The following is a 13,127-nucleotide window of genomic DNA, read 5'->3' on the forward strand; positions in this document are numbered from 1 at the left end:
TAAGTATAGCTGTTATATAGCTGCCTTCAGGAGACTGGACCTGGATACAGTAAGTACAGCTGTTATATAGCAGCCTTCAGGAGACTGGACCTGGATACAGTAAGTATAGCTGGTATATAGCTGTTATATAGCAGGAGACTGGACCTGGATACAGTAAGTATAGCTGGTATATAGCTGTTATATAGCAGGAGACTGGACCTGGATACAGTAAGCATAGCTGTTATATAGCAGGAGACTGGACCTGGATACAGTAAGTATAGCTGTTATATAGCTGCCTTCAGGAGACTGGTCCTGGATACAGTAAGTATAGCTGTTATATAGCTGCCTTCAGGAGACTGGACCTGGATACAGTAAGTATAGCTGTTATATAGCTGCCTTCAGGAGACTGGACCTGGATACAGTAAGTATAGCTGGTATATAGCTGTTATCTAGCAGGAGACTGGACCTGGATACAGTAAGTATAGCTGGTATATAGCAGCCTTCAGGAGACTGGACCTGGATACAGTAAGTATAGCTGGTATATAGCTGTTATCTAGCAGGAGACTGGACCTGGATACAGTAAGTATAGCTGGTATATAGCAGCCTTCAGGAGACTGGACCTGGATACAGTAAGTATAGCTGGTATATAGCTGCCTTGATAACAATTAAATAAAAAAAAATATGAATGTAAATTGCAAACTTGCGTTTTATCACTACTACTATATCTACTGTTGATTTAAATTTTAAAAGTTATAACAACAGGGACACTTTGGGTATAACACTAAACGGTGTTAAAAACATCTCAGGCAAGAAAGCAGCAAGACAGGCGATATATTAACTTAGATGATTAGTAACATTGGGCTTGCTGAGACTATTTGAAGCAACATCTTTTTCTTCATGTTTGGTTAAAGTTTTGAGACACGGAAATCTTTGAGCCAAATGTGTTTGCCTTGAGAGTTTTTGTGATGTATGCCAATGAGAAGCCGCAGTTTGCAATTAAAGCGGAGGTTTTCTTCTAGCCACATTAAGCTCAATTATGTTAAGTCTGCAAATGTTTAGTCTCTTGGTACTTGTTTAGGTGTACTTAGCCTAAATGCTTTCAGTACAGTGATAAGGTTTAGAAGGAAATGAGAGAATGTTTACTTTTATCTCCTATTGGATTATGTGGTATCATTAGGAAATGGCATCAGAGAACAGGTCAGTGGATACCTGGAAAGCTCATTGACAGAATGTAAAGAGCTTATTAGAGTACAGAAAGGACCTCTGTCCAGCACCCTGCCGTGCGTGTTAGCAATGCAAACAGTGAGTTAGTAAAGAAGAATGCAGAAGAACATCTCCAATGGGCCTCCACCCTCAATGTTATTTAAGCTAATTAAGTGCACAGGAGCAGGCGGTATCCATCACGCAGCAAACAGCGGAGCCCCAGTAAGGCGGCCATATCCACATTAGGTCACTGTTACCTGAGTAAGCGGGGAAGAAGCCACTGCCGGGCAACTCTAGTCATGGCTTATCTTCCTTAAGAACAAAAGGATCAGGCAAGCCAACAACCCTAACCTTTTTTCCCTCCAACATTTACAAAGAACATACCGGATTCCTTAACTTCATGATAGAGATGGATCAGTGGCATAAAGCTGTCTCCTAATAATACATGCACAGAGGACCCATCTAAGGGCAGCTGAGCGGAATAGCTGTTGTTTCGAATAAATGTTAGTCTAACAGTTTGTAAAGGTATGGGCACCTCTAATGGGGTTTTCCAGGATGGGACATGAATAGACGTTTTATAGGGGTCTGAATCCTGGCACTTAGTGGATTGAAGGGGCTGCTGCATTCATAGAAGCACTGTTCACTTTCTACCAGACACCCTGCCATACATTTTGTACCTAATATTGCAGTTTGTCCTATCCAAGTGCAAAATCAGCTACAGCCTGATAGAAGTGAAGAGGCTGCAATGTCTGCATGAACTCCAAGCTTCTGGGGGTCAGGAGTCCACTGGCCTACCCGGGCAAGGCTTTCTGTAATGTAGGAGTACATGAGAGGGCTCCTGATTTCTCCTTATTTTAGTCTTCATTAGAGGTCATAGGTCACTCATTTATTTTCAGCAGAACTATATTTTTGATGGCCCATCTAAGACTTACTTCTCCAGTATGACAGAACATTTGGGCACTCTTATGGTCACAATGCTTAAGGGGGGCTTCCTATAAATGATCAAAGCATTTACAAGAAACTTGGTGATCTACTGTACCAGCAGCTCCCCCTATAGGACGTGTAGAAGTTTACAGTTTCTGCATTGACTCTCTAATAACGCAGCCCCTTATGCAGTAAGCTCCCACGCTCATTCCAGTTTTAAATCTATGTCTATGCAACAGGGCTCAAGGCTTAGAGAAATGAATGTTACAATGTTTAGGAGCCAGATTATATTTTTGGTTATACTGGGAACCACGAGTCACCATCTGGAGCCATATATTACAATATACAGCACATACAAACTTCCTTTTGCACTGCTGTGTGTTATTGGTCAGAACTATAACGATTATAAAAGAAGAAAAAGACGTCAGATAATCCATGAATTAGTGCCATCTCTGAATTGTACTAGATTAAAGTGGATCAGTCACTGACTACTAGAAAGGTGAGTTAGTCAGATCATTGTGGTGACATCTTCATTCTCACTCTATGTATTTTGTCAGTGGTGAAAAGCACAACACTACATGGTACACAAACAACTGCTTTATGTTACTTTCCATATTTCCTACACAAACAGTTTAGAGGCAGCCATCGCCATGCATGCACACAGACCTTGGAATAAGTAGATAGCTAGTTACCTTCTCAGTCTGTAAGCTCACATGGGTACCATATCTGCAGTAAGTCACAAAGTGCTCGCAGTTGTCCCACAGCAGGCTATAAGTTGTGGTTCCCACCAGTTTTTCAGCCCTCTGGGCCACTTCTTCATTAGAAAGAGGATTATTTCGGAAATGCAGGTCCATTGCATTAATCAATATATTTGCACCATAAGCAAAATCCTGCACATTGTCGACTCGCACACTTGCCTTTTTAGCTAGCACTCCAGCTATCAATCTCTTGTTGGTAACAACTTTCTCAACGTGTTCCTGTTTGCATGTTAGAGCTGGAAGGATGTCCGGAATCAAATGTGCAACTCGATTGTTTCCAAGGTAGATGCCAAAATGGACAAAGAGAGTGCGAGAAACTTCCAGAAGATCCCCTCTTTTATAGAGTGAGGTCTCATACACGTTGCCATTCTTGTCTGTGACTGAAGTGCACTTTGGTTTTACAAAGAATAACATCTTGTCCAAAAGAAATGACAGTACACCCAAGAGTGGATTCTTCATGGTCGGTAGCTGCTTGCTCATTTACCAGCGGCCTTAATGAACTCACATTCTTAGCAAATCCTGTATTTTATCATGGCATGTGGGCTGGGACCTGTGCTTTAGGCAGCTTAATAGGGTTGGTTAAATGTAGGCAGCTCTTACAAGTCTGACACTCACTGTAATAAATAGACACCTATGGAAACATACCTAGCATAAAATTAACACTTGAAAAGCTATGGAGGTAAGACAGTAGTCTGTCATATATAGAATCAATATGTAGACATAAAACCCAGGGACAAATAAACCATAATGTCCCATTATAGCTTATTATTCTCTTATTTGTATTATGAAGAGAATATTCTTTAAGTGACATCAGAAACCAGGCGTCGGCATTGTGTGGAAGAATCCTGTGAGTTGGCAGCTAGACATGGCCGACATCTCGGCCTTATACTCAACAGAGCCAAGTACAAAGGACAAACAGTAGCCGAGGCAGAAGAGCTTGGGTATCCCATCATTGGGACATACAGCATGAAGCTTCCAGAAAACAGCAATATGGAGAGACACTAGGACCCCACAGACATCTTAGGGTGCTGTATTACACGGCCATGCAAGGCAGGAGGGCCACATAAGAGGATCAATGAGTCACTGTAACAAGAAACTAACAGCAGGTAAAATAAAGCCTAACCTGGTGCTCAGGGCGTATGCAGAGGAAGCACCTGGGTTACATTCCACCCCATTGACCCAGGGGCCCCAGCCTATACACCTGTGACACACATGGATAAGTGGTAAAATCATCTTACCCCCGAGCAGATGGCCCTCGCAACACACGGCTCTTCTCTCTCTGTACAAATGCACACAGCTTCTTTAAACGAAAGATTTTGCTGTGTAATAGTTGTACTTTGCTTCATACAATAAAGTCTATCAGATGCCATCAGATTGTATTAGGGCAGCAGATTGTTAGATACCGTAGGATCATCATTCCCCGCACAACACGCAGATTAGCCCTCTGTGTCTCAGATTACAGGCACTTTAACACAAATTGCATATTAGATATGAGCTGACCTTATGGGAGGAGACACAGAGGAGACTCCGCAGGCTGCAGGGTGCTCCCATAAGGTCGCGGTTATCTGGCATCTGGTGGCACAGGGAAATGTCTGTTACTGGATCTGATATTAGGATTATGTCTATTAAATAGATCTTATATCAGGATTTTAAATTATATTATATATATATACATATACACACACACATACACAGTGGTGCCTTGGATTACGAGCATAATTATGAGCATAATTTCCAAATCCACTCTTATACCAAAGCAAATTTTAGAAATGCAGACAATTGGTTCCACACTCCAAAAATAATGGTTTATTATTCTGAATAACATGTAGAAGAGATTAAACAAACATTCAGAAACAGCAGAATATGTGATATTATAAGTTACTGTACAGTAATGGAGAGGATGGGAAACACAAGGGCGGACAAAGACTGCAGGGAGCAGGAAGGAATGAGCAGGGCAGATGTGGGCACATACATGCAGCGCTCTCTGTCCGGGAAGAGAGGGGTTACAGCTATGGAGAGATTACCCCCCACAGTCCTGTCCCCTGATGTAAGCCCCAGCCTGAAGTGGATCTGCTATGATTCGTAAGGTGAGGGAGACTCCCTGGGTCAGAGTACAGGGCTGTAGACCCCGCTATGCAGACCATGCCCCTCCCACCCAGTACAAGAAGCTCTTACACCAAGTCACTATTTTGAAAAACTGTGAGCTCTTAGACCAAGGTACCTAAATATATTTATATTACTGGATCTTATATCAGGATTATATATTACTAGAACTTAGGGATATGTTGTCACGTTTTTTTTCAGCTCTGTTTAAAATGACGCCCGTCATTTAGAGTCTAAAATAATGGATGTCATTTAGCAGCCTGGCCTCCCCTTAGTCCAGGCATGTCCAAAGTCCGGTTCCGAACTTTTACGGCCCCCCAGGTATCCGGCAGCAACACGCCACTCTAGTGCACAGAAAAGGAAAGCCGAAATCTTGCGATGTTCGAGATTTCGGCTTTCCTTTCCCGTGCACTAGAGCAGTGTTTTCCGAGCAGTGTTTTCCAACCAGTGTGCCGCGGGCGCCGTCCCCCTCACCTACTGGCCCGGACGTGCTCCTCCAATCAGGGGAGACCAGGAGCGTGGTGCGCCACGCACCCGGTCTCCCCTGATTGAAGGAGCACGTCCGGGCCAGTAGGTGAGGGGGATGGCGCCCGCGGCGAGCATCTCAAGGAAGGTGAGCAGGGATGGGGGAGAAACAGGAGAGAAGCAGGGGGGAGAGAAACATGGGGATGGGGGAGAAGCAGGGGGAGAGAAACGTGGGGATGAGGGAGAAGCAGGGGGGAGAGAAACATGGGGATGGGGGAGAAGCAGGGGGGAGGGAAACATGGGGATGGGGGAGAAGCAGGGGGGAGAGAAACATGGGGATGGGGGAGAAACAGGGATATCCCTTTTGTGTTTATCGAAACAGGCCCAGGTTTCACACTGAGTGAGTATAAATACATTTAGAATCTATATTATTAACTATATGTATAATATGTCCTGTTTTAGTGTCATTTTGTGCCATTTTGGTTGGTGGTGTGCCCCGGGATTTTTTAAGTATGAATAGTGTGCCGTTTTCAATAACCTTTGTAAAAAAAAGTTTATTTGCATTCATTTTAATGGTCCAAAGAATGTCAAGCAAAATGGTCGGCCCCCGCACATGTTCACTTCATCAAATTTGGCACTCTTCGAAAAAAGTTGGTACATTATACTAGTTTGGTTACTAACCCCTTAGTGACCCATGAGCGGGACCCCGCTCTGAACGGCACCGCTCCCGGCTGTAATCTGCAGCCTGGCAGTGCCTCTATTAGCCGGCGCAGGTCCTGTTGTATATATGAGAGATCAGTGCTGTCTATATACAAGTCCCCCAGGGGGACTTCTAGTTAAAGTAAAAAAGTGTTTTTATTAATAAAAAATCCCCTCCCCTAATAAAAGTCCAAATCACCCCCCTTTTCCCATTTTATAAATATTAATTAATAAACAAATAAATAAACATATTAAGTATCGCCGCGCACGTAATCGCCCGAACTATTAATTAATCACATTCCTGATCTCGCACGGTAAACGTCGTCAGCGCAAAAAAATTCCAAAGTGCAAAATTGCGCATTTTTGGTCGCATCAAATCCAGAAAAAATGTAATAAAAAGTGATCAAAAAGTCGTATATGCGCAATCAAGGTACCGATAGAAAGAACACATCATGGCGCAAAAAATGACACCTGACACAGCCCCATAGACCAAAGGATAAAAGCCCTATAAGCTGTTAACAATCAGATAAAATAAAAGGTATACATGTTACATATCATTGTAATCGTAACGACTTGAGGAACATGCATGACAAGTCAGTTTTACCATAGGGCGAAAGGCGTAAATGGAAAACTCCCCGAAATCAAAACAAATTTGTTTGTTTTTTTTTCAATTTGACAGCGCAAATGATTTTTTTCCGGTTTCACAACATATTTTATGGTATAATAATGCCTGTCATTGCAAAGTACAATTTGTTTCGCAAAAAATAAGCGCTCATACAAGTCTCTAGGTGAAAAAATGCAAGCGCTATGGACTTTTAAACATAAAATGGAAAAAGCAAAAGCGCAAAAACGAAAATTGGCTTTGACCTTAAGGGGCTAATTGACCTTTGGATGCGGCTTAATTGAAAAGTCCATTGAATTTAATAGTAAAAATGGAGAAAGAGCAGTGACAATAGAAAAACTGTGTGTGAACAACTAATAAAAAACGTCCGCTGTTTGCAAAAGACGTCTGAAAATAATTGTCATGATCATTATTTTGACATCCGCGGTGATAACGTTCGTTATTCAATACATTGTGTGTCTTTCCATTGACTTCAATCAGTCAGTTAAATTGCGTTATTTTAAATTGCAAAAGCGGAAGCATTTTGTCTATATTTGACGTTTTATGAACATAGCCTATATCAGTATTATGTCTATTATGGATCTTATATCAGGATTATTTATATTAATAGATCTTATATCAGGATTAAGTTTGTTCTTTGTCCCTTGGGGGATGGTAACGTCCTATATCAAGCAGAAACCACATGAAAAACAGATTTTTTTCATCAAAGAGCCTTTTCTTTTCCAACCATAACCATATAATAAAAGGAAAGAAAGTCTTTACATACTTCTTGGCCTGATTGTACTTCTATGACTTTCCATTTAAAGGGGTACTCCACTTAAGAAAACTTTAACCCTGTTTAATCCCCACCCATAATTGAATCTTGAATAGTTTTCTATTACATGAGTTGGTCTGTGGTTTGTCTGTAGCACATCCTGACTCGCGGCCTGAAGTTGCTGACAATCCTTAATGCCTGCTCCACTCTGTCTCCGCTCCTCTGTCCCCCCCCCCTTCTGAGACCAAAGTCACATGATCTGTCTCTTCTGTTGCCAGGCAAGCTGTAACCCCAACCACCACTGACATCACACCAATCATTGAGCACCTGGCCAAGGGCGGGGAAACAACAGAACAGTGACAACTTGCTAAGCAGTGTAGGGGAAATATATAGCGAGCAAATATACTGGCAATACAGTGTGATGACATCATAGTATGCATACAATCACAGTGAATTACAAATATCAGTGTATGAACCAATCACAGCACAGGGGATCGAGCCTGACCACTGTTCCCCAGCAGTCATGATTATTATTGTTAACATAACATGGACTTTGATATTTCACTCAAGGACTTTTTTAGTTTGAAAAAATGATTTTGTATCAGTTTGCCAAAGAGAAGATTGGTTCCTATCTCCAACCTGACTGCACCCACCACCCAGACACCTGAGTGATCAGAGCTCCTCCTGTGGAAGTTGTATGTAGATAAATAGATAGATATTTTATTTGCAGTGTGCAGCAGAAGCGGATGGAGCCAGCGGTGGGCAGATACTACAAGATGACGCGGATACTTGGCAGTTGGCGCTGAGGTGCAATGCATGCTTGGAGGTGTAGTTTCTAGGCCAACACCATCTTGGATATAGATCGGCTTTAAGAAAAACTTGTAACTTAGGGAAGGCGGCAGGTAGAAAGCTTGGAGACGGCTCACAATACTTGGTAGCATTTTGGAGCGTTTCATTTTTTAGCTCGAGATGAAAGCCCCTTTAAATGTATATAAAATGGTTAATAATCTGTAACATGCACCAAAACAGCATATTTTAAAAGGGATTATATGACCTTTTTTTTCTAAATCCAGAACAAATCCTCTGACCTTCATGTGTAAATTGTACATTTGTTTTAATCTTGAAAGGGTATTCTGATGTTTTCTGAAATTGTGCTCCGCCTTGTGAACAACATAAAGACACATACTTACCCTCCTCATTCTCCACCCCCACCCCACATTTACAAAGCCTGCCCTGTTGCTCAACGTGTTTTGTGTCTCAAGTAGGTGCGTGGTAATGCCCGCTCAGCCAATAGAGTGAGGGGAGACACCAGTGTCTCGTGGGAAATTAGGTTGGAGAGGAGGCCTCTCCTCCTCCTCTACATCTTAACCGTACCCCCCAGCCCACCCATTAGATAAGCAGCAACCTCTCCTGAAGTATTTCAGACTGCCCTCCTATGTGGAACCTCAGCCCTAGGAACCGAACTATCAGTTTTTGAAGCAGTTTTATATCATGAAACATTAAAGATCAAATGGGGATTCAAAGGAATTTGCAAACTTCTAGTTCCTTCTCCTCCCTATAAACAACTTCTAACCAGGAGAAGGATACAGCAATCCTCTTTCTTTAATATGCCACCTGACTACTAGAAATCCAGTAACACCATAAACCCCTTAACAAGGCTCATTGAGTGCTGCTTGGACAGGATTATTCTGAAATTCATTTGACAGCTGCATTTTGTATATATAAACACACATATATACGGCATTTATATATATACACTGGTACCTCGCTTCTTGAACTTAAATGGTTCCGGAAGGCAGTTTGAGAAGTGAGCAGCGTCTTCCCATAGGAAATAATGTAAATGTGTTTATTTGGTTCCAGCAGCCGCCAATAATTCCCTACAGGACATTACATTGTATAGTGCCCAGTATAATCCCTACAGAACATCACTATATACTGTACAGGACATTACAGAGCGGCACTATATACTGTACAGGACATTACAGAGCGGCACTATATACTGTACAGGACATTACAGAGCAGCACTATATATACTGTACAGGACATTACAGAGCAGCACTATATATACTGTACAGTACATTACAGAGCAGCACTATATATACTGTACAGGACATTACAGAGCAGCACTATATATACTGTACATTACAGAGCAGCACTATATACTGTACAGGACATTGCAGAGCAGCACTATATACTGTACAGGACAGAGCAGCACTATATATACTGTACAGGACATTACAGAGCAGCACTATATATACTGTACATTACAGAGCAGCACTATATATACTGTACAGGACAGAGCAGCACTATATATACTGTACATTACATTACAGAGCAGCACTATATATACTGTACAGGACATTACAGAGCAGCACTATATATACTGTACAGGACATTACAGAGCAGCACTATATACTGTACAGGACATTACAGAGCAGCACTATATATACTGTACAGGACATTACAGAGCAGCACTATATATACTGTACATTACATTACAGAGCAGCACTATATATACTGTACAGGACATTACAGAGCAGCGCTATATATACTGTACATTACATTACAGAGCAGCACTATATATACTGTACAGGACATTACAGAGCAGCACTATATATACTGTACATTACATTACAGAGCAGCACTATATATACTGTACAGGACATTACAGAGCAGCACTATATATACTGTACAGGACATTACAGAGCAGCGCTATATATACTGTACAGGACATTACAGAGCGGCACTATATATACTGTACATTACAGAGCAGCACTATATATACTGTACATTACAGAGCAGCACTATATACTGTACAGGACATTACAGAGCAGCACTATATATACTGTACAGGACATTACAGAGCAGCACTATATATACTGTACATTACAGAGCAGCACTATATATACTGTACATTACAGAGCAGCACTATATATACTGTACAGGACAGAGCAGCACTATATATACTGTACATTACATTACAGAGCAGCACTATATATACTGTACAGGACATTACAGAGCAGCACTATATATACTGTACAGGACATTACAGAGCAGCACTATATACTGTACAGGACATTACAGAGCAGCACTATATATACTGTACAGGACATTACAGAGCAGCACTATATATACTGTACATTACATTACAGAGCAGCACTATATATACTGTACAGGACATTACAGAGCAGCGCTATATATACTGTACATTACATTACAGAGCAGCACTATATATACTGTACAGGACATTACAGAGCAGCGCTATATATACTGTACAGGACATTACAGAGCGGCACTATATATACTGTACATTACAGAGCAGCACTATATATACTGTACATTACAGAGCAGCACTATATACTGTACAGGACATTACAGAGCAGCACTATATATACTGTACAGGACATTACAGAGCAGCACTATATACACTGTACAGGACATTACAGAGCAGCACTATATACTGTACATTACAGAGCAGCACTATATACTGTACATTACAGAGCAGCACTATATATACTGTACATTACAGAGCAGCACTATACACTGTACAAGACATTACAGAGCAGCACTATATATACTGTACAGGACATTACAGAGCAGCACTATATACACTGTACAGGACATTACAGAGCAGCACTATATATACTGTACAGGACATTACAGAGCAGCACTATATATACTGTACATTATAGAACATCACTATATACTGTACAGGACATTACAGAGCAGCACTATATACTGTACATTACAGAGCAGCACTATATACTGTACAGGACATTACAGAGCAGCACTATATATACTGTACAGGACATTACAGAGCAGCACTATATATACTGTACAGGACATTACAGAGCAGCACTATATACACTGTACAGGACATTACAGAGCAGCACTATATATACTGTACAGGACATTACAGAGCAGCACTATATATACTGTACATTATAGAACATCACTATATACTGTACAGGACATTACAGAGCAGCACTATATACTGTACATTACAGAGCAGCACTATATACTGTACAGGACATTACAGAGCAGCACTATATATACTGTACAGGACATTACAGAGCAGCACTATATATACTGTACAGGACATTACAGAGCAGCACTATATACACTGTACAGGACATTACAGAGCAGCACTATATATACTGTACAGGACATTACAGAGCAGCACTATATATACTGTACATTACAGAGCAGCACTATATATACTGTACAGGACAGAGCAGCACTATATATACTGTACATTACATTACAGAGCAGCACTATATATACTGTACAGGACATTACAGAGCAGCACTATATATACTGTACAGGACATTACAGAGCAGCACTATATACTGTACAGGACATTACAGAGCAGCACTATATATACTGTACAGGACATTACAGAGCAGCACTATATATACTGTACATTACATTACAGAGCAGCGCTATATATACTGTACAGGACATTACAGAGCAGCGCTATATATACTGTACATTACATTACAGAGCAGCACTATATATACTGTACAGGACATTACAGAGCAGCGCTATATATACTGTACAGGACATTACAGAGCGGCACTATATATACTGTACATTACAGAGCAGCACTATATATACTGTACATTACAGAGCAGCACTATATACTGTACAGGACATTACAGAGCAGCACTATATATACTGTACAGGACATTAAGGAGCAGCACTATATACACTGTACAGGACATTACAGAGCAGCACTATATACTGTACAGGACATTACAGAGCAGCACTATATATACTGTACAGGACATTACAGAGCAGCACTATATACACTGTACAGGACATTACAGAGCAGCACTATATACTGTACATTACAGAGCAGCACTATATACTGTACATTACAGAGCAGCACTATATATACTGTACATTACAGAGCAGCACTATACACTGTACAAGACATTACAGAGCAGCACTATATATACTGTACATTATAGAACATCACTATATACTGTACAGGACATTACAGAGCAGCACTATATACTGTACATTACAGAGCAGCACTATATACTGTACAGGACATTACAGAGCAGCACTATATATACTGTACAGGACATTACAGAGCAGCACTATATATACTGTACAGGACATTACAGAGCAGCACTATATATACTGTACAGGACATTACAGAGCAGCTCTATATATACTGTACAGGACATTACAGAGCAGCACTATATACTGTACATTACAGAGCAGCACTATATACACTGTACAGGACATTACAGAGCAGCACTATATATACTGTACATTACAGAGCAGCACTATATACTGTACAGGACAGAGCAGCTCTATATATACTGTACAGGACATTACAGAGCAGCTCTATATATACTGTACAGGACATTACAGAGCAGCTCTATATATACTGTACAGGACATTACAGAGCAGCACTATATATACTGTACAGGACATTACAGAGCAGCACTATATACTGTACAGGACATTACAGAGCAGCACTATATACTGTACATTACAGAGCAGCACTATATATACTGTACAGGACATTACAGAGCAGCACTATATACTGTACATTACAGAGCAGCACTATATACTGTACAGGACATTACAGAGCAGCACTATATAT

At 40.9% G+C, this 13,127-nt stretch overlaps 1 protein-coding gene across 6 annotated transcripts in view; it reads right to left on the reverse strand.

The window, feature by feature from the left end:
* LOC138797920 (lecithin retinol acyltransferase-like) overlaps positions 1-13,127 on the reverse strand; it is a 99,331-nt gene that overhangs the window by 27,647 nt on the left and 58,557 nt on the right. Inside the window, exon 1 of one of the 6 annotated variants that reach the window (XR_011364019.1) lies at positions 4,103-4,181. The exons of 4 other annotated variants lie outside the window; for them this stretch is intronic. Coding sequence is in view for 1 of the 2 variants with exons in the window: in XM_069978725.1 (XP_069834826.1) it covers positions 2,799-3,344 (546 nt within the window). In the remaining variant the exon portion in view is untranslated. Of the gene's footprint in view, positions 1-2,798; positions 3,564-4,102; positions 4,182-13,127 lie in introns of those variants that run through there. One more of the 6 variants, XM_069978725.1, reaches the window with a different exon arrangement.

This window comes from Dendropsophus ebraccatus, chromosome 7 (genome assembly GCF_027789765.1).
Source record: "Dendropsophus ebraccatus isolate aDenEbr1 chromosome 7, aDenEbr1.pat, whole genome shotgun sequence".
NCBI lineage: Eukaryota > Metazoa > Chordata > Amphibia > Anura > Hylidae > Dendropsophus > Dendropsophus ebraccatus.